A 25,326-nucleotide genomic window follows, 5' to 3' on the forward strand; every position below is an offset into this window, starting at 1 on the left:
ACAAAAAACTACTTCCTGTCCATTAACGGCTTGTCATATTGTGCTATTTTCAGTCTAAAATCCATCTTAATACTCAAAAAAAATTTATCTTCATACTATCCCATTATTTATGTTGTACCTACATTCAACCTAAGTTTGAAAACATTGAGTTAGATTGTTATTAAAACCATGCTTCGCTCTTTAACCATTACTATACCCAAATTCCCCCATCAATGGGGTAATTTGGGTATAGTGAAACTTATGTTTGCCATTTATATGCAATTGGGTCTATTGACATGTAGTTTGTAGAAGATTCTTCTGGAAAGTCATAATGCTAAGCTGAAACAAGAAAAAGAAAGCAATATGTATATATAAATCTATTACAAGACTGGAAAGTTCAAAGTAGGTCATTTTTATACCCAAATTACCCCGACAGACCCTAACTTATTTGTGAACTCAAATCTAAGACTTGAAAAAAAAAAAAAAAAAAAAAGAGAGAATCAATTTATAATTGGAACAATTTCACATCAACAATAAATTGAACCCAAAGCCATCTCGAAAAGGCCTTTACTGGGACTCATTCTGTTACGACATTTTTGATTGCAAAGTTTGCTAGACTTTTTTACATTTGCACTTCTGTGCCTTTTCGTCCAGAAATAGATGATTTTCGAACACATTCTCGAAGTGATATTGCTAGATCTGGAAAATCGTTAAACCAAATTTTTCTTACCATATTTTGAACTGATTTCTGGTTGAAATTATAGAATTTATTGCATTCCCCGACATTGGTTGGGGATTATATAAATAAATCGGTAAGTTTGACAAATGTTTAATAATTTAACACATTTACCAATTTTAGTGGTGATTAGGAATAATGACAGAGAATTATGCAAAATCACCGGATTTATCACATTTACGATAACGTATCCATATAAATACTGGTTATAGCCACAAAATAATTAAGCCAAACAATTATGATCATTTTACGCCACTTAAATATCTGCAAAAAGAAAAAAAGACTAAAACTTGTGTAGATGTAGTAAAATATTATTAATAAATCACAAAAGCTTTTTTTCAAAATTTGTTTATATTTTTATGGATGGTGAAATTAGTTACAATTTTGAATGAGAAAAGTAAACTTCATATTTTGAATGAGAAAAGTAATCCTCATATTTACTTCGACAAAGTCTAATATAAAATCATAAATAATATTATTATGTCCTTTGTATTAAAGGAATATCGCCCAGTTAAAGAAAATGTAGTTTAGAAATATTGCTTATGGTGTAAACAACCTGGAGGAGGGCGGGGGGATCTTTGTGAAGAAAAAAAAAATTATATTTGATTCCTGTCTTTTTTTTCGAGACTTCATTTTACCCCATCTGACCTTCTTTGTACGAGAGAAAATATAACTAAACTACACAATTTCCAAAATTTGTTTCTTCAAATGTGGTCCGCGGTGTATATATATATATATACATTTTTAAAAAATTTTATTCATTTTTTTATTTATTTTTCCTACAAACAAAAGTAGATCTTTTTTTCCCTTTTGGTTAGATTTGTTTTTGATTGCAAGGACGTCAAACTGTGTAATTGCAATTTATCATTCCATGTATCTTGTTCGTTTACTTGATAAACTTCTTGATAGTGTTATTGTCCGTTTTTCACTAGTTGAGACTTGGCCACGCCCCCAACACGTGGTATCGGAAGATTCTATATGCGTCTTTTGGGGATGAGGCTTCAGACCAACACTGAGAAAGGTTGCAATTGGCCATCGTTATCGCGCTGTAAGAAGACGAGTGTTCTATAATTTTCTAAGAAATTACCTCCCACCTTCTTTCCCGAAAAAAAGGTGTGCTACTAAGACAATTGTTCGACTTAAAAGTATTTTAAGATTTGTAGTGTATTTCTATACGTTTTGGGTTAATTTATCATTGATTTTGCGAAGGAAATCCTAAACTTTCTGTCTTTCACGCTAAGTAAACATTTTCTGAAAACACGGTGAACAGTTGCAGGTGAAATTGGAAGGAAAATTTTTCCTTCTATTCTGCTGAAACTTTCACAGCTCTCAAACGTGGGTTTTTCATAGGTATTCTAATTATAAATCTCTAATCGCATATTGTTAACTTTGCTGGTCAACCATTTCTCACCTTATTTTCGATCCGATTTTCTTCTTTAAAGCGTTTATTAAATATTACACAGTGCTTAGTGATAAATGAACTACTTTTGCAATATTTCGAACTGTTTTACTTCGAATATAATGAAGAATTAATGCGTTTTCGAATTGTGTTTGTTGTTACTTTGCGAATACGAGTCATTTTTAAAATAATACGTAGATTTGTAAAGTGAACAAGCAAAAATTAATGCCAAAAGATTTTTTAACTATCACCGCATTGAAAAAATAACAAAAAAAAAAAAAAAGAAAGAAAGAAAACGACAGACGATAACTTTAATTTCGAATTTTTCTGAAAATATTTCTCTGTCACCTCATTTTTGGCCCATTTCAAACAGTCAATATTTTGTAAAAAAAAATGTTGAATTGATGTAATCATGTAGAGACAGTATGAAAAAGTATTGAACTACTATTTCGATTCCTAGGCACTTCATTTTTAACCATACACATTTAAAGCCTACGAACAATTTTGGGAGCCTCAGTAGGTAAGTTGCACTCTGTGTGACACATTTCAATACTTTAGTACTATTTTTTTTTTTCCAATATGGCTTTTATTCTTCAGAAATGAAAAAAGGAACAAAACAAAAATTAAAGCTTTTCACATGCCAATATGGTTATCTACAGAATAATTGAATAAGTGCCTGAAACAACGTTTTATGTTACTGTTTTAACCTATTTATTTTTGTAAATACAAAAAAATATACATGCTTTTTTTATTCCAGTTTTTTCGATTACTCTAAAAGTAATTCAGTTCTTCCAGTACTTTTACGGAACAGCGTTACGTGTGGGGATCATAAAATAGGCAAAAGTTTGTTGTCCGTATACAGATCCGAACAAGGACGGACACAAGGGAGGGGCGATGGGGCGACCGCCCCTTCCTTGAGTCGAGATGCAGAACTCTTCCACGGCATGTCTTTGATACTGAAGTTGAAAATTGTTTTAGCCTATCTTCAATAGTTTGACGAAGCTCTTGCTGTCTGGAAAATGAAAGTGTAGCACATATCTTATTCTTAACACATTACTGATAGAGATCTGAACTTTGTATAGGAAGTATTTCAAAATTCCAAAAACTCAATTTTAGAAGATTTTAGATGATATTAAATAGGGTTATAGGGTTTAAGGGCTCTTCTCAGGAAAGTTTGGAAAATTGAAGTCCCCCCTCCCCCCAAAAAAAGAGGAACTTTAATGGGACACCTTTGATGGCGTTAAGGTAAGGGATGGGGTTTGGTACACTCCTCCGCAAATTTGTAGAAAAAGAAGTCCCTCCCCTTCCCAAAATAACTGAAATGAGACGATCTTTCATGGTGTTTGGAAAGGGGGAGCGGAGGTTTGCGAATTTATAAAAGGGTAAGGGTGTGAAATCAATCGCCCCCTCCTTGAATAGTTTCTGGATCCGTCCTTGGCTCTGAATGTAAAATGCGTTATTTTTATCAAGAAACGTTGCTATAGTCAACCTATTCAGTTGTTCAACATATCCCACACTGGCAAGGAAACTGACTCAACCACAAGAAAAAAAAACAGCAATGGAGAAAATTAAGGTTTGACGCAATAGTAATTTTAAGTGATTTAGTCTCAAACATTACAATATGCGCAGTCAACTTATTATGTGATGTTTATTAATTAGTTTTTGAAGTATAGATACATAATGCATACTTTAAGCTCGAAAAATATTCTTCCAAATTATGAAATTTTAAAGATGTGTCATTATTGATGAAATCGTTTCTACGCCCCCCCCCCCCCGCACCAATTAGGTGAGCTAACTTTGCGGTTTTTGTGTCGAGAAAAAGCACTAAATTTAGATTTTAAATCAATAGCCGGTACGGTTTTCCCAGATTTTGAATTGTGTCACTTTCCTTGCCGGAGTGCGATATGATTCTTTATTAAAAACATACATGATCATAAACAAATTGTGACTAGAGCTATCCAGGAAGGAGGGGGGGAGCCGGTCTTTTCCCTTAAAACAATTGTTACTGCGATTTTGGTGACTTAGAGCAAACCTAAGGAGTCGTTCACAAATGATGTCACGTTTGAAAGGGGTAGGGAGAGAGGTTTCGGGGTTCATGAACTTCGGACAGTTAGTCTCAAGGGGGAAGGAGGGGATTATAAGAAATATGACTTCACATATTTTGGTCCAAATAAAAGCGTTCGTTATAGCAATATGTTCATCGAACATTGCGTGAGATGTGACGAGGGGAGAGGCTAAGGTGAAGTGTAACGTCCTTTATGGACAATCCGTGTTTACGTTAGGCTACTGTGTACTGAAGTGTTATAACTAACTTCGTTTCTGCCTTCCCCCCCCCAGAAGCGAAGTTGGTTACCTCCCTCCCCCCGCCTTGAAAATACTCGCCCTGGGGGTAGTCGCCATCTCTTAAGCCCAACCGATGAACCTATAATTTTAAAACAGTATTCGAACCAAAGACACTTTTTATAACGCATCGCATATTATTACATATTTCTAAACATTAATATTCATGCGATACTTAGAGAAATAGCCTTGATTTTAATAGTCAATTGCTTTAAATATTTCAGATTGATTTTTTATTGTTTTCTCATTTACTTTTATTTCTCACATGTAAATCCTTTCTGGAACAATTGCCCAGTCTCCGCCTTTGGTTCAACCAAGTTTTTTTTTTTTTTTTTTGGGGGGGGGGGGAGGGGGCAACTTCCGTTCGAATAATGTTTTCATGATTTTTCAAAAATAACTGCTACTGTAGATCTACTGACTGTATATCCGCTCTATATGATCTGAAATTTTGTACAATCCATACAGATGCATCAAAAAGACCCAACCCGTAAGAGCTACTGAGTCACCCCCCCCCCCTCAAGAAAAGGGAGATGGAGATGGAGAGAGATATTAAGTCTTCAAAACGAACGCAACCCTTAAGCATTTCAATGCCACAGTCTGTGTGGCAATGAAGTTTTCCTGTCCCCCCCCCCCTTTTTTTTTGCATCAGCGCACTTGCAATTTCGAATATAGGACGTGTTAGTGTTTAAAAGGATATCGTTCAAAATTCAGAAAGCCTATCCTTAATAGAAATGTTTCATTCGGAAAACAAAATACCTTACTTTTTTTTGTAAATACAATATTTTTGTTCTGAAATTTTCAGTTTAAAAAGTATAGATTCCCCGTAGACGACAATTACGCGAAGCTAGAAATGAAAGGAAAGAACACAAAGACACTTTTACAAATTTAAATGCCCGCCAAATTTAGGGTTGTCTCAATTGAAAGCGGTAGCGATCACCCCCGCGCTAAACTTTGCTTTGCTTTCGGGAAGGCGTTCCGAAGTCTCTTCTCCTCATGAACGCACAATATCTACGTGCTTATTGCGTTTCCTTATCGACCTGTTTCGATCTACACTTACACTCTCGTAACAAAAGTTTCAAAATCGAGTCAAATTTACTCATTTATGAAAACTTTACCGTTTCATAATGGCTCCGACTACATGGGTTTTAAATATGAAACTCGAATGTGCTCAGGTTTGAAACTATTTTAAGTACTCAGAAACGAGTCAAAACTACTCAATTTTGAGTCAAAATTACTCTTATTTGAGTATGTTGAGTTTCAAAAAAATGAGCTGTATTTAATCTGTATTTGTTGACATACTCATTTTTGAGTATGAGACTTCTCATTTTCGAGTATGTATGTTCAGTTACGAGTATATGTTACTGATATTTTTTGAGTATGTCTGTGTTTCATTTTCTAGTATGTGTGGTTTTACTTTTGAGAATGTTTTTGTGTTGTTTATGAGTATGTATACGTTTCATTTTTAAGTATTTATAGTTTTATTTTTGAGAATGTGTTTGTCGTGTTTGAGTATGTTTATGTTTTCACTTTTTAGTATGTATAGTTTTGTTTCTGAGTATGTGTTTGTCTTGTTTATGAGTATGGGTATGGTTCATTTTTTAGTACTTACAGTTTTATATTTGAAAATGTGTTTGTGGTGTTTGAATATGTTCATGTTTTCACTTTTTAGTATGTGTAGTTTTATTTCTGAGAATGTGTTTGTCTTGTTTATGGGTATGTGTAGGTTTCAATTTTTAGTATGTGTGGTTTATTTTTGAGTATGTGTTTGTTCTGATTTTGAGAATGTGAAGTTTTATTTATGAGTATATGTATGTTTCGTTTTTCAGCACACGTTGTTTTGTTTTCGAGTATGTTTCTATTTCGTTTGTGAGCTTGTGCATGTTTCCATTTTTTAGTATTTGTGGTTTTATTCTTTAGTATGTATTTTCATTTATGAGTATTTCTTCGTTTCATTTTTCAGTATGTCAGTTTCATTTTTTAATATGTTAATTTTATTTTTCGCTACATGTGTCTTTATTTTTATTGTAATAGCAAAAATAACTCTTGTTTAATACAATAAAATACTGCATTTCAATGCATCAGTTTTTTCATCATATTTCTGCATTTATTTTATTCTGGAATGTCTAAAAAGCACTGTTAACTGAAGGTTTAGATACTAATATATAAATAATTAAAATAAAGCATACATAACAAATTTATTTAAAGTAGCACAGGCAAAAATGAGTTCTTTTCCTTACATGAAACTTTTAAAATGCAATAAAAGACTGAAACTTGCTATGCGAAATTATCGAAGCATATGCACCATATTGCTTTTTATGTTCTGCCAAAACTTGCTTCCCTTGAATGTATAATACAGTAAACGCTCGATATAACGACCATCTCCGTCCCTCAGAAAAAAGGTCTTTATAACGAGTGGTGGTTATAACAGAAGCAAATTAACATAGAATATATATAAGTTGGGACTTTCCTCACAGTTCGTTTTAATGGGATGGCTTTTTTTTTTATGGTTGTTATAATGAGCGCAGACTGTAGTATATTCACTATAAAATAACCCGTCAAAGTATGACGTATAAAAAATGCATTTCCATTTCAGAGAAGCAAGTAACTGCCTCTTTGGGTATATTTCAATAGTTGAATTTATGGCTCACCAAATACTTGACAATTATCTTTTTTCTTGCAAAATCAGCAGAGTCGAAGTACACAGACTTTGACAATTATAATAAATAAAACTCTATGGTAAATACAAACTACATGTTCGGAATTAATCATCGAGCAATTATAGAATTAACCTCAACCCAGTAGATATTAACTGGAGATCTTTTTTTCATTAGTAAAACAATTAAGTTACTAAATCCAGTTTTGCCCTTGTCATAGCAGCGAATTCTCTGCTTTTCAAATGCTGTCATAAAATATTATCAAATTATTAACAAAATTACCGAATTTTACTTGATGCAACAATGAAATAATGCCATCTCGCATGCTATTGTGTGGGACTCGTTGCGCGTTAGAAAATCATTTACCTATTAAATAAATGAATATGAAATAACATGACACAAACACAAAGCTCATGCAATAACATTTTTTTATTGTAATTCGTAGCATTGATACAAAATGCTGAAATATTTTTTAGACAATATCAAATATCATTTTTTTTAAATGAAAAATTACTTTGTAAACAAAATATAGAGAGAAGAAAAAAAAATGCCAAATACCTATCAGGGGTATATGTTACATTAAAAAAGCAGGCGTAACTAAAACTTCATTTCCTAAACTGAATATTAAACGCATCACAAAAAGCTATTTTCGACAAAAAGTATTCCAAAGCAATAAAATTAAAAATAATTTCCACATTAATTTATTTTGTACCACTGGTATGGCACATTACATGCATCACAAACTGCTATTTTCGACAAAAAATATTCCAAAGCAATAAAATTAGAAATAATTTCCTCATTAATTTACTTTATACCACTGGTATGGCATAGAAATAACACTGTGCGGTAAAAAAACCCCTTTGAAATGCTTCTGATATTTTGTCGATCGATGTAAAATGATCCCCTGATTTCGAACATGCTCACCGTTTCCCCCTATATGTACAATATTTCTTTAATGTGAAAGAAATAAATACCATTGTGCAAATAGGTACGCATATGGGGGAAACGGTGGGCATATTTGGACTCGGGTGTCATTTTACATTAGGATAAGCCAACAAAATGACATTTTAAAGTTTTTTTTTTTTTTTTTGCTGCAGTGTAAACATACAAATCATTTTAAAAAGCTCGTTTCTCGGAATTTCTTATACAACACATTTAAATGTCCCTTCGATGTCTATACAATTTGCCTTAAACGATATAATTGAAAAGTTTTATCAATACAACAGAAATGTGACACAATTGTGATGAAATATACTGAATTCCATGGCCGAGAGAAAAAACATTAGTAGTATAATATTGCAGTATACACTTGATAGTTGATTCATGGGCTATTAATATTAAGTCTTTATAAACCAAACACTGAAATTAGTTACATATGAAATTAAGTAGTATAGAGTGGACCGACCAGTGAATATACACAGTGTAATTCTTTTTAAAAAAAAACAACACATTCACATTTACAGGAAGAAAATACTGCTTTTGTCCACTGGTAGGGGTGTTCATTCACTGGGTTTTTTTCGTTTTAACCTCCCCCATAAAACCCTAGCAAAAACAATAAAAGATCTCCAATACATTTTTTTTAATAATTCAACGACACTATGAATTTTTTAATTTGAAAATTTGCCTAAGAGTTCATTCACTGGTCGGTCAACCCTATATTGACTTTATTGGCTGCAATGCCCTTCTGTTATTTTGCAGATACTAAATTTAATTCACGGTGATATATCACATGTCTGATACAAGCAGACAAAAAGGGTAACTATACATTATGTAAAATTAGACACAGTAAGAAAAAATATTTTTCATTGTAGAGGTCACGTTTACAATTTAAACAAGATATTTACTAATCCCTCCATGACGGGGACTAGACCGCTTCCAGAATATAAAACGAGGGACTAACAGAAATAAAAATAACAACGGCCGTAAGGACCACCATGCTTACCAACAACACATGACCGCGACATAATCCGAATGCAACACTAGTGACTATCTGGCGAATAACATTTTCACCACCCGAGACGGTTCTGTGGCTGCTCTAGTCACTAATGCGACACCAAGACAATGCTCAGTCATGCAGTCTTCCGGCTGGCAAATTAAATTGTCAAGGAGGGAGAAGTACAACCTATGCAAACACGTAGTTCCTACATTAGCTTTGGGACAAAAATATATAGCTAATGAATTGAGAAAAAATGGAACATACAGGGAGAAACTGTATAAAATTATCCTGCGACTGAGCGCCCGTAGGTTTTATCTTTCTCGTCTTAGTTCCTTTCTTTTTAAAGCCTCCTTCTGGCAACATCAGTGGAAGCAGCAGCAATGCTGCACAAGTTTCTAAAAAGATAATAGAAAATATGCAATAAATGAAATGAGCACAGTATCATACCTGCCAACATGTCCACTTCAAACACCCTACAATTTTCTCAACAAAAATGTACAAAGACAATATTTTACAATGAAAATGAGACATTATATAGGAGATCTTAATTGCATGAATCCTTTAAGGCGGTTTTTTTTTTTTAATTTTAATTTTCAGTTGAATGAATTTATTATTTAAGTTTTGTAATTTTCTGCAAATTTATGTCAAATTTAAGCTTGATTGAGAAAAAAAATTGAACAATAAAAATAAAATAACCTGCCAAAATTACTTAAAACTGCCAAAAATATTAAAATATTATAAAGAATGATGCAAAAAGAATGTAATTTCTAACACAAGATTCGATTTAACGAGGGATATATATACATATATAAATTATTTAAATAAAAAGTTAAATAGACTCATGTTAGGGAACATATGCTAATATATTCTCTAATTTCTAGAAATATTAAAATATTTGCTCGATTCAAAAGCATTACGATCTCAAATCAGAGAACCAGTACTCTGCGAAGTACAAATTCACTGTTGAAATGTGACTAAGTTCATGGGCGGATTTATGGGGGGGGGGGGGCATTGCCCCCCCCCCAGTAATTTTGAGATGACTTTAAGTAATGACAGCATGCATGCCAAATCCTAAAATAAATAATAAAAACATAAACCTTGCCCCCCAGGAACTCAGCCCTAAATCCGCCTATGACTAAGTTCATGTTCTCCCAGGCATATTAACACACGTAACGATGTTTAAGGAAGCCTAGTGCATGAAATTTAGTTTTGTTTGTAAAAAAAAACTTCAAAATTGGTAAAAATTTGCAAAATCCCTCATTTTACACCTGAATCCTACAACCGCACAATGAACCAAAACCCTACATTGTATGGCTAAACCCTACAAGTTGGCAGAAATGCAATGTGTATAAAAGTACACATGAAACATTTAAAAACTCAGCATATGCTCATTTTTTAACTCTTTTTAAATGTTTCATTTGTACTTTTATACACATTGTGCTCATTTTACTCATTACATAGTAAAGTTTTCGGCTGCTTTTTTTACAAAATATTTGTAGCTGAAAATTTTACATTTTCTAAAAGAGACAAGCTAAATTATTCATGACATACTTTCGTTGGAAGGTTCTATTGTAGCAAAATTTAACTGTAGACCATTCGCAAACTGTTCTGCAGCAAGCCTTCCGCAGTGTTTCGCTTGCAGAATTAGAGATGTAGCTAGAAGTCCGAAGTCAGCACAGAACGAGTTTCCTTTGTTTTCGTAGAGCAGGTTAAATTCTGCATCGATCTAGAAAATGTTTTGACACAATAAATAAACTATTCATTAATAATAAATTATTTTAAACAGAAGGGAGTAGGTTGATTTTAAATTATTGGAGGTTAATTTCGAGCTTCAAGGGAGAGGTCCAGACCCAGGGATTACCTTTTTTCCTACCGCTAGTGGAAATAATATAAATTGTGAAGGTAATCTGCTTGATGATTTAGAGAGAAATAATTATCAGATTTAGAAATCTAACTTAAACAAGTTATTTGTTATTATCAAATATTGCACTTGACAGAATTTAAATTTTAAAAACTCTACCAAAATCAAATCGAGTCTGATTTAAATTTAAAAAATCCTATTTTCTTGATTTTTTAAACACTAATTTGTGATTTTTATCAACTCTATTGACTAACACAGGATAGCTCAAAAATAAAACATCTCAAGTGCCACGTGTCCAACAATCAAAGTTGTATAAAGGAAAATAAATGATGGAATGTTGCCACAAGTCGGAATAATGGCCACAGTTCGTAAAAAAACCTGTTTAAGTTAAAACTTGAAACATACAGTTCGTTTCAATGAGAAACCTTCGTAAATAAAGTTTAAAATCTGATAAAAATTGAAACACCTGAACGGAAAAAATAAGTAACCTATGTCCGTCCCAGCACCCCTGACAAGTGTATACAAAAATTTACTGTTCCAACCGCTCTCCAACACCCCCCCCCCCCCAAAAAAAAAAGATAAAATACCCCTTAGAGCACCCTTCTGAAAATGTCTGTGGTGCAGTCTGCAGACCCTTCCGCGGGCAGGTACTCCAGACACTTCCTGAAAATAACTCTATTTCTAACTATATACATATTAAATAAAAGGAAGTAATAAAAGTTATTTCTTACAATATGTTGGTTCAAAAGTCTAGGCCACGATTCAAACACATTTCCTGCATTCTCTAATATTTGGAAACGTCGTCCTTCAAAAGTCTGGCCCATAAGCAATATCACCTCCTCTTTTGGCTCAGAATTTTCTTTGAGCCATTGTTGCCTTTGTAGGAATGTCAACGAGCTGTCTTCCGAAAATCTTTTACGTACATCTGGAGTCTCTCTCTTTTTTTTAGGTATTCCTAATTCTCTCCTTTCTGTAGTCGATAAATTTCTCAGCCTGAAATTTCTGAACCGCTCGGCTATGAAGCCTCTTGCAGGCGAGCCATCAGAACCAGCAGTAAACCATTGTTCCTAAGCAATAAAAAAAGTCGACTGCAATGAGCTTATGCAGAGGGAAATAAAATAATTCCGAACAAAATTGATAAAATTTCAATTCAATGCGAGGGCCTTTTCCCTTAAACCAAAAACAAAACTTGTTTAACAAAACTTGTTAAAAACTTGTGTGTAAGACAAACATATAATTAATAACTATTGACTTAATATAAAATTAAACCAGCAATTCACGGTTTAACTCTAATACAGAATGCAGAATTTTGCTTGAATTTTTTTTACAACTTTAACAAAAATAAAAAGAAATTTCTTTTATTTGTTTCCTAAAAAAACGTAGAAAGCATCAAACTTGAGAAAATTTCTATTATCCTATCAGATGCAAAAATATCACATTTTTCGAAATGAAGACGACAAGAATATAAAAACAGCAAATAAATTAATTTAAAAAAGTGAAATAATTGTAGAATAGCATTTTAACAAATCTACATAATGAGTATTATTAGTAATTAGGAAATAAGCCTGTCAAGGTTTGACGGATGAAATTTCATTTCCATTTCAGAGAAGCAACTAACTGCCTCTTTGGGTATATTTCAATAGTTGAATTTATGGCTCGCCAAATACTTGACAATTATCTTTTTTCTTGCAAAATCAGCAGAGTCGAAGTACACAGACTTTGACAATTATAATAAATAAAACTCTATGGTAAATACAAACTACATGTTCGGAATTAATCATCGAGCAATTATAGAATTAACCTCAACCCAGTAGATATTAACTGGAGATCTTTTTTTCTTTTTTTCATTAGTAAAACAATTAAGCATGCATCCCCCCCCCCCCCCAACTTGAACTAAATTCTTAACGTATGCTATTATTTTTTAGAATAAGATGTCAATCAAGAAATAACCATAAATAGAATAAAATTGTTAGTACAGAAATGAAACATACTTAATGTTTATAAAATCTCTGTATCTACACTTTTTTAGTTATTTGTATACCTGCCAACGTGTCTACTTCGAAAACCCTACAATTTTCTCGACAAAACTGTACAAAGACAATAACATTTTTAACTGAAAATGCGACGTTATATATGAGATCTTAATTACATGACTGTCACTTCCAGCAGGTTTACTTCAATTTTCAGTTAAATAAATTTGTTTCATTTATGTAATTTTCTGTGAAGTATGTTAAATTAAGCAGGTTTGAGAAAAAAAATATGAACAATAAAAATAAAATAATCTGTCTAAATGAAAAGTTTAACTAATTAAGGGTAGCAAGCAAAGGTTAATACAATCTCTTGTTTCCAGAAATATAAAAATATTTGCTTGATGCAAAAGGATAGCGATCTCAAACACGGGAACCAGTATTCAGCTAAGCACGTATTCACTCTTGAAATATGACGAAGTTCGTTCAAGTTCTTCTTCCCGTATTAACACACCTAACAATGAATGCTGAAGAAGCTCAGTGCTTGAAATGTAGTTTTATTTATAAAGAAACGTCAAAATCGGTAAACATTTTGAAAAAACCGCACACTTTTACCCTACAACCGTACAATAGGGTCCAAAACCGTACATTGTACGGCTAAACCCTATACAAGTTGGCAGGTATGCATTTGTCATTTCAATCTTCAAAAATTGGCACAAAGGACATCATGAAGAAAAATTGACAAAAGTAAACAGTGTTGACAAAAAAGAAGACATGTAATTGAATACATGCTTTAAAAACTTTTAAAAAAATTTTGCGAATGGAACACAATTTCATGCAAATAGAAAAACATGTTTAATGACTAAGGAATGTTTACTTACATGCCCTTCCCCATCTAACCCTTTCAAGACAGGAAAGCATTCGACGATCTTTTTTGCCAGCAGTAGTTTCGTTTGTGTTGTAGGTTGACTATCGAAATTTGAGATATAGGCATCCACCACAGCTCGATTTATTTTGTACTTGGCAGTTATGTTTATGCTACCAGGTACTCCGGCTACCAGCTTCAAATAAATTTCCGGTAATTTTCTTTCGAGCAGTTCTTTTATTCTAATTTTCTTTAAAATAAGTTCCTCTGTTGAAGTAGTTTTCCCTAAGTTTTTAACTTCTTCTGCTTCAGAACTTTTGACTAAGTTTCCGTCTTCTTGCGCTCCCTTACTTTTCTCTTCTGTTTTCGAGTCACATTTTTCACTGCCAATTTCATCTGGCTTATTTTCTGCAGTATGAGTTGTTCTGAAAAGTTTTAGAAATTTTAATCGAGGCCCTGCTTTTGGAATCAACAATCGGATCGTTTCTTCATCAAGCAGCGGGAAACTGTATTCATCGATACCTTCATCTGAAATGTTAGAAATTAAACTTATTCATTTTCAAGCATAATTATTTGATGGAGAAATACATCTTTTGAATAACATAAAATGAAGGGCCCGCAGAGAGTTTTTGGAGAGAAAAAAATTAAAAAATAGGAAAGTTATGGCCTAATATATAGGGAAAAAATAATAATAATAAAAATAGTGCTAAAAAATGAAAAGAAATTTAAACTGAAGCTTCTGATTACAAACGTTGTTCTACGTTAATTAAATATTAAATTCTAAACATGGAAAACATTTCTGCACTTAATTTTTTTAACACTAGACATTCTGAAAAAGCATGAAGTTTTGTTTAAAACTATTAAGTGAAAGTCTCACAACATATTTTCTTTTTGTCCCTTACAAAAAAGAAAATTGCACTTGTTACTGAATGTATTGAGAAAATTATAACTATATGCAAGCAATACGTAAATTGCCAGCTCAATACAATGTGAACTGATTCGAATATTTCATATTCATTCATACATAAGGGACTGGATATATTATTTATGCATTTTTAAACTTAAGTTAGCTGAAAAAAAAATATTTAGTCAGAGATTAGGCATTTTACTTTTTGACACTTTTAAAGAGCACGATATTTCGTTAAAAACTTTGGAATTCAACGTTTTTAACGAAATAAAAATTTTAGTTAATCGTCTCTTAACAAGGCATAGATAACATTAGAAATGTGAAAAATTCGATTCCTATAGCGGATGCAAAGAGATACCGATTATCAAAACAACGTTATCAAGTTTATAGATGGCATGTAAAAGACTTTAATAAAGTAAAAGTGTTTCAGGATTACACGATTAAACTCAACTCTACCGCAAACATATTATTAATAACTATCGACATATTTGAAGCAAAAATGAAGCTAGTAAAATGTGGCATTCTTTACACTTAAAGTGTTGACACATAAAATTTAAATCAGCTTGTAAATATATTAGTTGATATAAAAGTTATTGATAATAGTTCATTGTTATAAAACACCATGAGAATCAACAAAAAGTTAATTAAATATGAAGTTTTATTATTTTTTTATTAAGCAAAATAAAGAGGAAAGCACATATTTCTTGCACATTCACTTTTAATGAAAGATAGTATGTTTTGATTTCATTTGTTACTTTTAAAAAATTAATAATAACAACTATATTTTTTTGAAATAAACAAATCTAAAATTAAACGTCTTTTATACTTCATTCTAAATAAAAATATTGAATGATAAATAAGGAAAAATGAATGTGCATGATTCAGGGCAATTCCACCATAAAGTAAACCAAAACATGTAAAAGTGAAATTTGAAAAAATTATCAACTTTATACATTTTTTGAAAGCTAAAAGTCTGCAGATAAGTATAACATGAGGGATTTTGATTTATATTAACATTTTAGCCAAAAAAATGCTTGATATGAAAATGGCGCAGTTCTGAACAGTTCTGTGCAATAATTTGCTATTATTATATCCTTGCTCTGCAGAAAGTTCAGAAGCTAGGAAAATAATGGTTGACTTTTACAATAACATTGGGGTATAATACATCTAAAAAAACATCCTTAAAGTTCTATATTATTTATTAAAGCATTATAAAGTTACATTAAAATATCATTAATTAAAGATACGTCCGTTACTTAAATTTCACAATTTTCAGGTCCTATGATTTATTACACATTAAATATAAATATTTCACTCATTTTTTCTAATTATATTGTTTATATTATTTATATAAAAAATCTGAAATAATTATTTTTATATTTACATATATTTTTGTGAGTAACAGACGTATCATTTTCAATCGGTAATAATTCTGTCAAACTAAGTATAATGGATGTTATCATTTGTTGAAGTATTTATTTATGTTAGTTTTTAATTTTAATAACAATGAAGGCTAAAATTGAGATTATTATGCTAACATAATAATCTCAATTCAATATCTCAATGCAAAAAAATGAAATTTTGAACAACATCCCAAAGGAAAACGTGGACAGCATATTTATCATGCTGCATGTAGTCAGAACACACAGCATACGATTTTGTTATTGTTTTATGCCAGATAACTACTGTGAAGATTGTTACTTTCTCATTAGACCAGTGTGTGCTTTGAACCTCATCTTGGTACCCAATTGTATAATTTTCAGCAAAATCCACTTGAACCAAAGCTTTTGTTGGATCATTTTTAATGTCAGTTTTTAATTTTGCATAGTCTTACTATTCAGAAAATTGATATTTTTACTGATGGAGCAGGGCAACATTTTAAGCAAAGGTTTAATTTATGCAATGTAAGTTTTATGAAAGAAGATATGGAAGTTAAAGGTACATGGCATTTCTTTGCCACCTCTCATGGAAAGGGACCAGTGGATGGAATTGGTGGTCAGCTAAAACATAAAGTTTGGATGGAAACTAAAACACGAAGACATGTGATTAATATTGTAGAAAGTTTCGTCAAATGTGCAGTAGCTGCCGGCAAGAAAACATCAGTTATATTTGTTCCACAATCAAAAGTTCTTACAGCAATGGATGAACTAGAAGATAGGTGGACTGGAATTCAAGCAATACCCTCAACTCAATCAATACACTGTGTTAAAGCTGGTGGCAGGTACTGTATCAGGCACTCTCTTGTATCAGGAAGCCAATCACTAACAAAATTTAATTTTCAAACAGAAAAATCTGAAACTGTAGAAACCACCATGCCACAAAGTAAAAGTACAGAATCTGGTGCATTTGGAGATTGGGTTTTTGTCGAATTGGTGTCGGAAAAGAAGACACTACATCACTTTGTTGGTCAAGTCACTGTTTCTGACAACCAACGTCCCAAACTAACAGTGAAATTTCTTAATAGAGTTGGCGAAAAGTTTTTTTGGTCAACAAATGATGTTTCAGAAGTTGATCGCAAAGAAATAACATCACTACACCCAGAACCTTCATTTGACACCAGAGGACGACTTACCTTTTGAGTTCAATTTTTCACCTTATAAAATTTAAATACCTCAACTAATTGCAATTGCTTTAATTAGTACTTAAATTGTAATAAATGTGTTTATGAACATAAAATGAGATTTGATTGAATTTTATTCTTTAAAATAAAAAAGACCTTTTAATTACAAGAGTAAGTTTTCAGAAATGATGCGTTCGTTACATCTGTGATACGTCCGTTACTGTTATATTTTTAAAAAATAACAAGTAATTTTCAAGTTAATAGATATTTTGCAAGTATACTTAAAATTAACATACTTTTGTTGTTTAAAATAGTTTATTAAAAAATTTCTTACATAATAGTTTCAGAAAATTTTGGATTACTAAAACAGTGTGTTTTTAAATTCCATTTGTAAGATACGTCCGTTACTGGCAATAAAAAAATGAAATTAATTAAAATTTAATATTGACTAAGAAAAACCAGAAGATTAATAAGAAGTTAGCAATATGTCTTTAAATAATATCAAGCAATAAAGCAAATAGTTAACATATTTTGTGTTTATGAGGCCTGTTTTATGTTGTGAATGATACGTCCGTTATCGTGGAATTGCCCTTCAACCAAATTCAACTTAACTTCAAAAATTTTAAATTAAGAATATTTTCGTGTCTATTTACAAAATATAATGTGTTACAAAGATTATATCAAGATGTAATGTGAATAGCATCAAATTTCTTGATAAATTATTTTGTAACTTAATTTGATCATATCAGTTGATTTTATTATAAACATCAACTTAACTGTTGAACATTCCTTCCATATTCCAAGTAATGCTTCATAATTACATGTTTACAACAAAAAAAAAAAAAAAACTAGAAATGTCTTCTATTCTGATACTACCAGTACAAAACCAAAATTACTTTAATTAGTAAAATTAATTTAGAAATGAGATGACAGTGAGCTAAAAATGTTGTATAATATTAGGGATTTTTAAACATGTGGGGAAAAGTATCATATTGTATGCATTTATCATACATTAATGCTAAAAAATTAATACGTGCAGCAGCCAGAGCTTCGGGCATTAGCTAACGGAAGCTTTGGTATTCGCGTTTCGGCCGATCTCTAATTTTAACACATTTACATAATGAGTATTATTAGTAATTACCGACAAGTATTTAAAACTTCATTAACTTAAGAAGTTGTCAATAAAAATTTGATTCAAAACTAAATAAGTCGACAATATGTGAAAATGATTAAAATAAAGCTTGCAGAAATGAATAGCATAAAAACCAAACCAAAAGTTTATTACTTTTCAGCTATTGAAATAAAAATAAACAATAAAATGTGGGGCAGCACAATCAAAAATTTTCAATTGCCGAAAGTTCAAAACGCTTACAAAATTCAGAATTGAAATCTCCTACATGGCAAACAAATTTTCGCGGTGCACGTTCAAGTTGGCACGTTTCCCATGAAATACATTTATTATTTACTAGCCGCCTTCGGCGACCAGCTGGTTCGCCTTTTTGCGCCATTCGACTTTTATGCAATCGACTTACTTGCCATTCACCTCTTTACGCCACAGTTGCAACGGCGGCTGCTTAAATAAATTTTGTGGCGGTATCAATCAAACTATATCTATCTATATCAATATTAATTTGAGCAAAACATTTTCTGGTTCCATCTCTAGTTTCGTCCTTTGGAATATTTTTAAGTGAGGGGGGGGGGGGACTCAAAGGGAGTACTCTTCATGCAAATTTCGTCGGAAAATAACAAAAAGTACTTCTACTTTTGTGTGAAAGTATTGTTTTTTCAAAGTCGGTAGGGGTGGGGGGTGGGTGGGGTTAGTGACGGGTATATCTATTTCTTACTGTCCATCTACTATTATTATGGACCTCTATATTTGTCTATCTATCTATACGATCAATGAATATCTACCTCTGATAGTAATTAACAATCTTTTTATGTGTATAAATATTAATTAAAAAAACAACATTTTGGTCCACTCAACATATCTATCTCTCTATCCACCTAACCTAACCGACAATCCCAAAAAAAAACCCCAAAGATCATGCAAAAATCCGCGGGCTTTATTAACTTTATTAAATAGCACGCGAAAAAAAAAACTTCCATTTTACCCGTAGTCTACAAAAAAGAGCACTTACGAAAGCTAAAAAAAACTCGCTGCATGCACACAAATGTGTGAAATCATTCACTTTTTACGTCAAGTTTGCCGCCTTCGGCGGCTGTTTAAATAAATTTGGCAGCGGTATTAATCAATCCATCTCTATCTTTTTCAATATAAATTTGAATATTTTCTATGTCTATCTTCAGTTGCGTTTTGGGCCATTCACCTTTTTACGCAAAGATTGCCGCCTTAAAAAACAACAACAAAAAAAAACCCTCGCTGTTTAATTCAGTTAAATGCAAACAACTATCTAGTCTTGGTGGGACGGGGAGGGGGGGGGGGCTATTGACCTCCCGTTGAAGCTCTTTAAATGACGGGCCTGTCTATTCTACACCAATCCCTAACAAAAACAAATATCATGCAAAAAACAGCGGGCTTTATAAATAGCACGCAAAAAAAAAAAAAAAAAATCTCTATGATTATCCATCTCTTTTTTTTTTTTTTTTTTTTTCAACCTCCCCGCCAATTCCCTAATTCAAACAAATATCACTCAAAAAATCGCTTTGGTTATTTAATTAAATAGCCCAAAAAAGAGTTCTCTCCCTTGTTCCCTGTAGTGTGGTGCAAAAAGTAGCGTATGCCAAAGAAAAGGAAAAAACAAAAACAAAAAAAAAACCCCTCACTGTTTTAATTTATTTGAATGGTAGCTGTTTCATATTGAATCGAAATCCTTGATGTGACGTCAGTAGTGGAAAAATAAAGAAATGAAATCCTTTACGCGAAAAAAAAGTAAAGAGAAAGCAAACGATTGATAAATGAAACAAAAATGTATTCAGTGATTATTAATATCAGCAATCAAAGATATTTATGATCTTAGCTTTTGCACCAACGAAGTCATAGCATGAGATTAACCATGAGATTAACATCAGAATATCGCTAATAAACAACAGAAGAATCTAAACACACAGCTTGGCATAGTACAAAAAATAATTGTTCCGTTTATTTATCTAAAAAAATTGCAAATGTAAAAAAAAAAACTTCAAATGTTAGGAGAAAAGACAGTAAAAAAAAGTAAACTGAAAAAATTGTTTGGAATATGGAGAAACCAATATTTATTAAAGTAAAAAATATAGATAGAAAAAAATACAAATAAATTTTGCTGCGATTAAAATCTGACTGTCTAATATCGAATCGAAATCCACGCTGTGACGTCGATGGTAGAAAAAGAGCGAGGAATGTTTTTCGACCGACGTAAAGGATATGATGATGTCGTTCTGCATTAAAAAAATTGTAGAAAAAAAACTATTGCGTATTTTTGAAAAAAAACTTCTTCTGAAGAGGGACAAATGTTTTGACTATTGCATAGATAAATTATAGAAAAGAGGCTTTTATACTTTTTGAGGGATGGGTTAAGCAAAAAATAAAACAGAGGAAAATGGGAAAAAAGACATTTTTTCAAAAATTCATAAAAAATACAAAAATTGGTCTATCGTCAAAATTTTTTCGTTCATCATGTTTAAAATTACATTTCCTACACTATAGTACAAAAAATATTTTTCTGGCGCGATTGGTTGGGGGTCTGTGACGAATTGAACACGAAAAAGGGCTCTAAAACACATAAAACATTAAATAACTTTTTTTCTAATTAAAATATCAAAAATCGAAGCCCGAGGTGCACTTTTTCAGCAAAATCTGCATCTGTATACACAATTTCATCTTTCCACGCCTTACCGTTTTCCCGGGATGCACGCCACAAACACACACACACACAGACACACAAACTCCTTATTTTATTACTAGCCGCCTTTTTACGCCAGGGTTGCCACCTTCGGCGGCTGCATAGACAATTTAGCGACAGTATTAATCAATGTTTTTCTCTATATATCAATATTATCATCTGCCTTTTTACGCCAATGTTGCCGTCTACGGCGGCTGCTTAAATAAGTTTCGTGGCGGCATCAATCGATCTATATCTATATCATTATTAATTTAAATAAAATATTTTCTAGATCTATCTCCAGTTCCGTCGTTTGGAATATTTTTAAAGGAGGGGGAGGGGAGACACAAACTACTTGCACTTCATGCAAATTCTGTCAAAAAATAACGAAAAACACTTCCACTTTTACTTGAAAGCATTGTTTTTTCAAAATCATGGTGTGTGTGGGGGGGGGGGAATTGACACCCCGTTGAAGTTCCTTAAATAACGGGCATGTCTCTTTCTTGCTCTTCATCTACTATATCGACCTCTGCATTCGTCTATCTATCTATCTATCTATACGATCGATGCGTAGCTACCTCCGACAGTAATTAACAATGTTTTCAAATCGCAGCGGCGCCCCCCCCCCCCAACCCCCGTTGTTGTTCTTTAAATAACGGGGTCTGTCTATCTCTCACTGTACATCGACCTGTAGATTTATCTTTCTCTAGATCCATGGAAATTTACCTCTGATAGTAATTAACAATCTTTGAATCTTTTTTCAAAGAAAAAAAATATTAATTCGAGAACAAAATTTAAAAAAAAAAAAAAACATGTTTTGTACACTCAATGTATATCTATCTACCTATTCGATCCATCTCTAAATTTTCTCATCTATATTTATTTTGATCTAACCTCCAATCTTATTCCCTAACAAAAAGAAAATCATGCAAAAAAAGCGCGCTTACTTATTTATTAAAATGCACAAAAAATTTATGTCTTTGTGGTACCCGGAGTTTGCCAAAGTATAAAAATCATTGTTTTTATTGAAATTCAAAAAAAAAAAAAAAAAAAAAGTGACTGGGACCAAAACGATCCGATGTGGTCCGTCTGATTAACCGAAATCGAATGTTTAGCAAAACATCGGAGGGGGGGGGGGAGAAACAAATGAAATACATGGAAAGAAAAAAAAAGCAAATGAATCCTTCGAAAGGAAGAAAAGAAAAAAGCAAGTTACGCACTTCAGTTAGATCACGTGGTTGCGTTACGTCATATTCGCAGCAGTCAGCGGACAGCAGATTTCGGTGAAGCGATAGCTCATATCTTCGTTCTGCCTTTAAAAAATTGTAAAAAAAAAACTTTTGAATATTTTTGAAAAAAATTTTTTCCTGTAGAGGGCGAAATGTTCTGGCTACTACATAGTAAAATTGTAGGAAAGCGGTTATTATATTTTTCACGGGATGCGTTTAGAAAAAAATTAAACCCAGAAAAAAATGCAAAATAAAGGTTTTTTCAAAAATTCATAAAAAATACAAAAATTGCTCTATCTTCAAAATTTTTTTGTTCATCATATTTAAAATTAAATTTCGGACACTATAGTGCAAAAAATATTTGTCTGGCGCGATTGGTTCGGGGTCTGTGAGGTTAAAAGTACTAAAAAGTGCTAGAAATCACATAAAACATTAAATAACTTTTTTTCTAATTAAAATATCAAAAATCGAAGCCCGAGGTGCACATTTTCAGCAAAAACTGCACCTGTGTACCAAATTTCATCTTTCTAGGCCTTACCGTTTTCCCGGGATGCGCGCCACAAACACACACACACACACACACACACACAAACATCTTGTTTTATTATATGTATAGAAGATATGTAGAGATTAAAATTAAACATAAAGAATGCTTATCTAAGGTAGCGCAGGTAAAAACATCTGATTGCCCAAAATAATTAAAATATTTTAAAGATGAACAGAAACAATATTGTTTTCAGAAACATAAAGGAAATAAAATGATTTCATGAACTTAAAATGAAATGAATTTGAAGTAAGAAATATATGCAGGAATTGCTTTCGTTTTCTTAAGTGTTTTACTTATATTTTGGAGATGAACTTGCAGAACAAGTGCATCTCCAAACGTAAAGTATTTCAGAAACAAAAAGTATGCTTATCTAAGGTAGCGCATGTAAAATCATTTGTCTGCCCAAAATAATTAAAATATTTTGAACATGAAAAGAAGCAATATTGTTTTAAGAAATATAAAGGAAATAAAATGATTTCATTAACTTAAAAAATGGAACGAATTTTAAGAAAACGAAAGCATGCATATATTTCTTACTGAATCTTTTTACTTATTTTTTGGACATTAACTTACAGAAGAAGTGTGATAACAAAGAGACATAAAAATGTAAAGTAAACACAAATGAACTTACTTTCAAAATTTGAGGCAAATTCGCTTAGATTCCAATCTTCCAACAAACTTTTTACGAAGACGTCCATCTTCCCGCCTTACTGCTGGTCGAGAGTCTCAAATGATGCGCGCACAACAGAAATGTAAACCGTGTCACGGCGCTCAATGGCTATGCATACGCTACAACAAAAGAGTTCACCAATTTTTTTATCTATTAGAAAGTTACTGAAATTAGCAATGCGTTCCAAATACAACAGATAAAATAGCGTGAATAATTTTAACAACGCAGCTCAAATTAACTACGTTTAACTGGTCATAAGTAATATTGCCATTATGAGATTCAATAATAAGAAAAACGAGTTGAAACGTCGAAGTTTCATATCAATATGAAAGCATGAATGTAATCATTCTCGATTTTTCTAATCGCTATTGAAACAAGAGAGTAGGTACAATAAGAACGGAAAACATAATTTCAAAATGTCAAAATTCATTGAACTTACTTTCAAAATTGTCAATATTTAACAGAATAACAAAAGCAAAACAATCACATTTTTAGAAGGCGGCCATCTTGTATAAATTCTTCCGCCGTCATACGAATCACTGCAAACCTGACAAGAAATAGTTCGCTGTATTTTATCAAATACTTCATTACCAAAAGTTAGTATTTGTCTCAAAATAGCGACAGATGAAATATTATATGAATAAGTTCAACTACCACGCTAAAATTGGGTTCATTAAACGCATAAATATTAATTTTCGTCAAATTTGAAAACATCCAATTTCATAATGAAAAATGTTGTGCCTCATATTTGAAAAAAAAAATTCATATTTGAAACATTTTGACTCACGAAATTTTGAATTTGAAAATGTACTCAAATTTGAGTATTTCAGTTTTTTGAGTGTATCTTGTGCCTCATTAGACGCATTAGTAAGTTGCGCGTAAGTCTTCACCGCGACATAAACTCAACATCTTACACCATTATCCAATTTCTTTTTTCTTATTGTTTATATTATTTTTGTTAAAATACTTAAAATAATCATAATTAATAACCCTAGAACTACAAACGGAGATAGATATCTACTACAGGTAAACTTGGTTTACAGCACTCTTAACCAGGTTTGCAGCTAGTCAAATCGTTGTTTTCACCAACAAAATCTTAATAAAATGGAATATTCTCTTCACCGTTCCCTTCGGCATGGGGAAAAAAAAGTAATAAAAAACAAAAAATGCATATACTTATGAGTCAGATTACAGCTTTCAGAATAATTTTACGAGCAAAAAACCCATGGGGTAAATATTTTCCCCGGTTTGTAGTTTACAGATAAAAAGATAAGCTTGTATAGTTCTCGGGAAAAGAAACTGATAAAGGGGAAAATATATGAGCATTTAGCTTCTCAAGAATGTTTGACTGATTCATTAATGTTGAGTATTGGAATTTTTGTACGTCCTTAGACTACTTTCCCGTAAAAAGCATAAAATAGAGCTTATTGTTTCCCTAAAATATAGACAGATTCAAACAATTCAACTAACGTCGTAAAAGGCTCATGACTCCCATATTTTAATTTTTTTTCCTCTGACCTCTGAATTTTTCCCGTGGCCCCTGTAGAGAAACTCTGATTTAGCTGAGGTCAGAAAATCGAACGTCGTATACGGTAAAATAGGATCCTTTAATTTTGGACAAACTTCTTATTCTGCTTTAAATGATTGAATTTTCCAAACAAAATATTTTATTTTGTGTCGAATGTTTGTCTAAAATAGCAATTTCAGACAAACATTAGCCTTCATTTTTTTTAGTTTCTACATGAGACTTGGAATGGATTTTTAGGCGTTATCGCTCCCTTCATTTATTTCAGGATGACTTTAAATAATTATTTCTAAGTAGTAATTTGAAAACGCAAAAATATGTATAAAACTCGGT

At 32.0% G+C, this 25,326-nt stretch overlaps 1 protein-coding gene across 1 annotated transcript; it reads right to left on the reverse strand.

The window, feature by feature from the left end:
• Positions 1 to 7,568: 7,568 nt before the first annotated feature.
• Positions 7,569 to 23,786, reverse strand: LOC129219219 (uncharacterized). The gene is made up of 5 exons (XM_054853544.1): positions 23,430 to 23,786; positions 13,754 to 14,265; positions 11,637 to 11,972; positions 10,596 to 10,770; positions 7,569 to 9,439 (listed from the first exon to the last, which is right to left on the reverse strand). Exons 1-5 carry the CDS (start codon positions 23,494 to 23,496, stop codon positions 9,255 to 9,257), a joined length of 1,275 nt encoding a protein of 424 aa, XP_054709519.1. The 5' UTR covers positions 23,497 to 23,786; the 3' UTR covers positions 7,569 to 9,254.
• Positions 23,787 to 25,326: the final 1,540 nt, after the last annotated feature.

The sequence above is a fragment of the Uloborus diversus genome, chromosome 3 (genome assembly GCF_026930045.1).
Source record: "Uloborus diversus isolate 005 chromosome 3, Udiv.v.3.1, whole genome shotgun sequence".
NCBI classification, from domain to species: Eukaryota; Metazoa; Arthropoda; class Arachnida; order Araneae; family Uloboridae; genus Uloborus; species Uloborus diversus.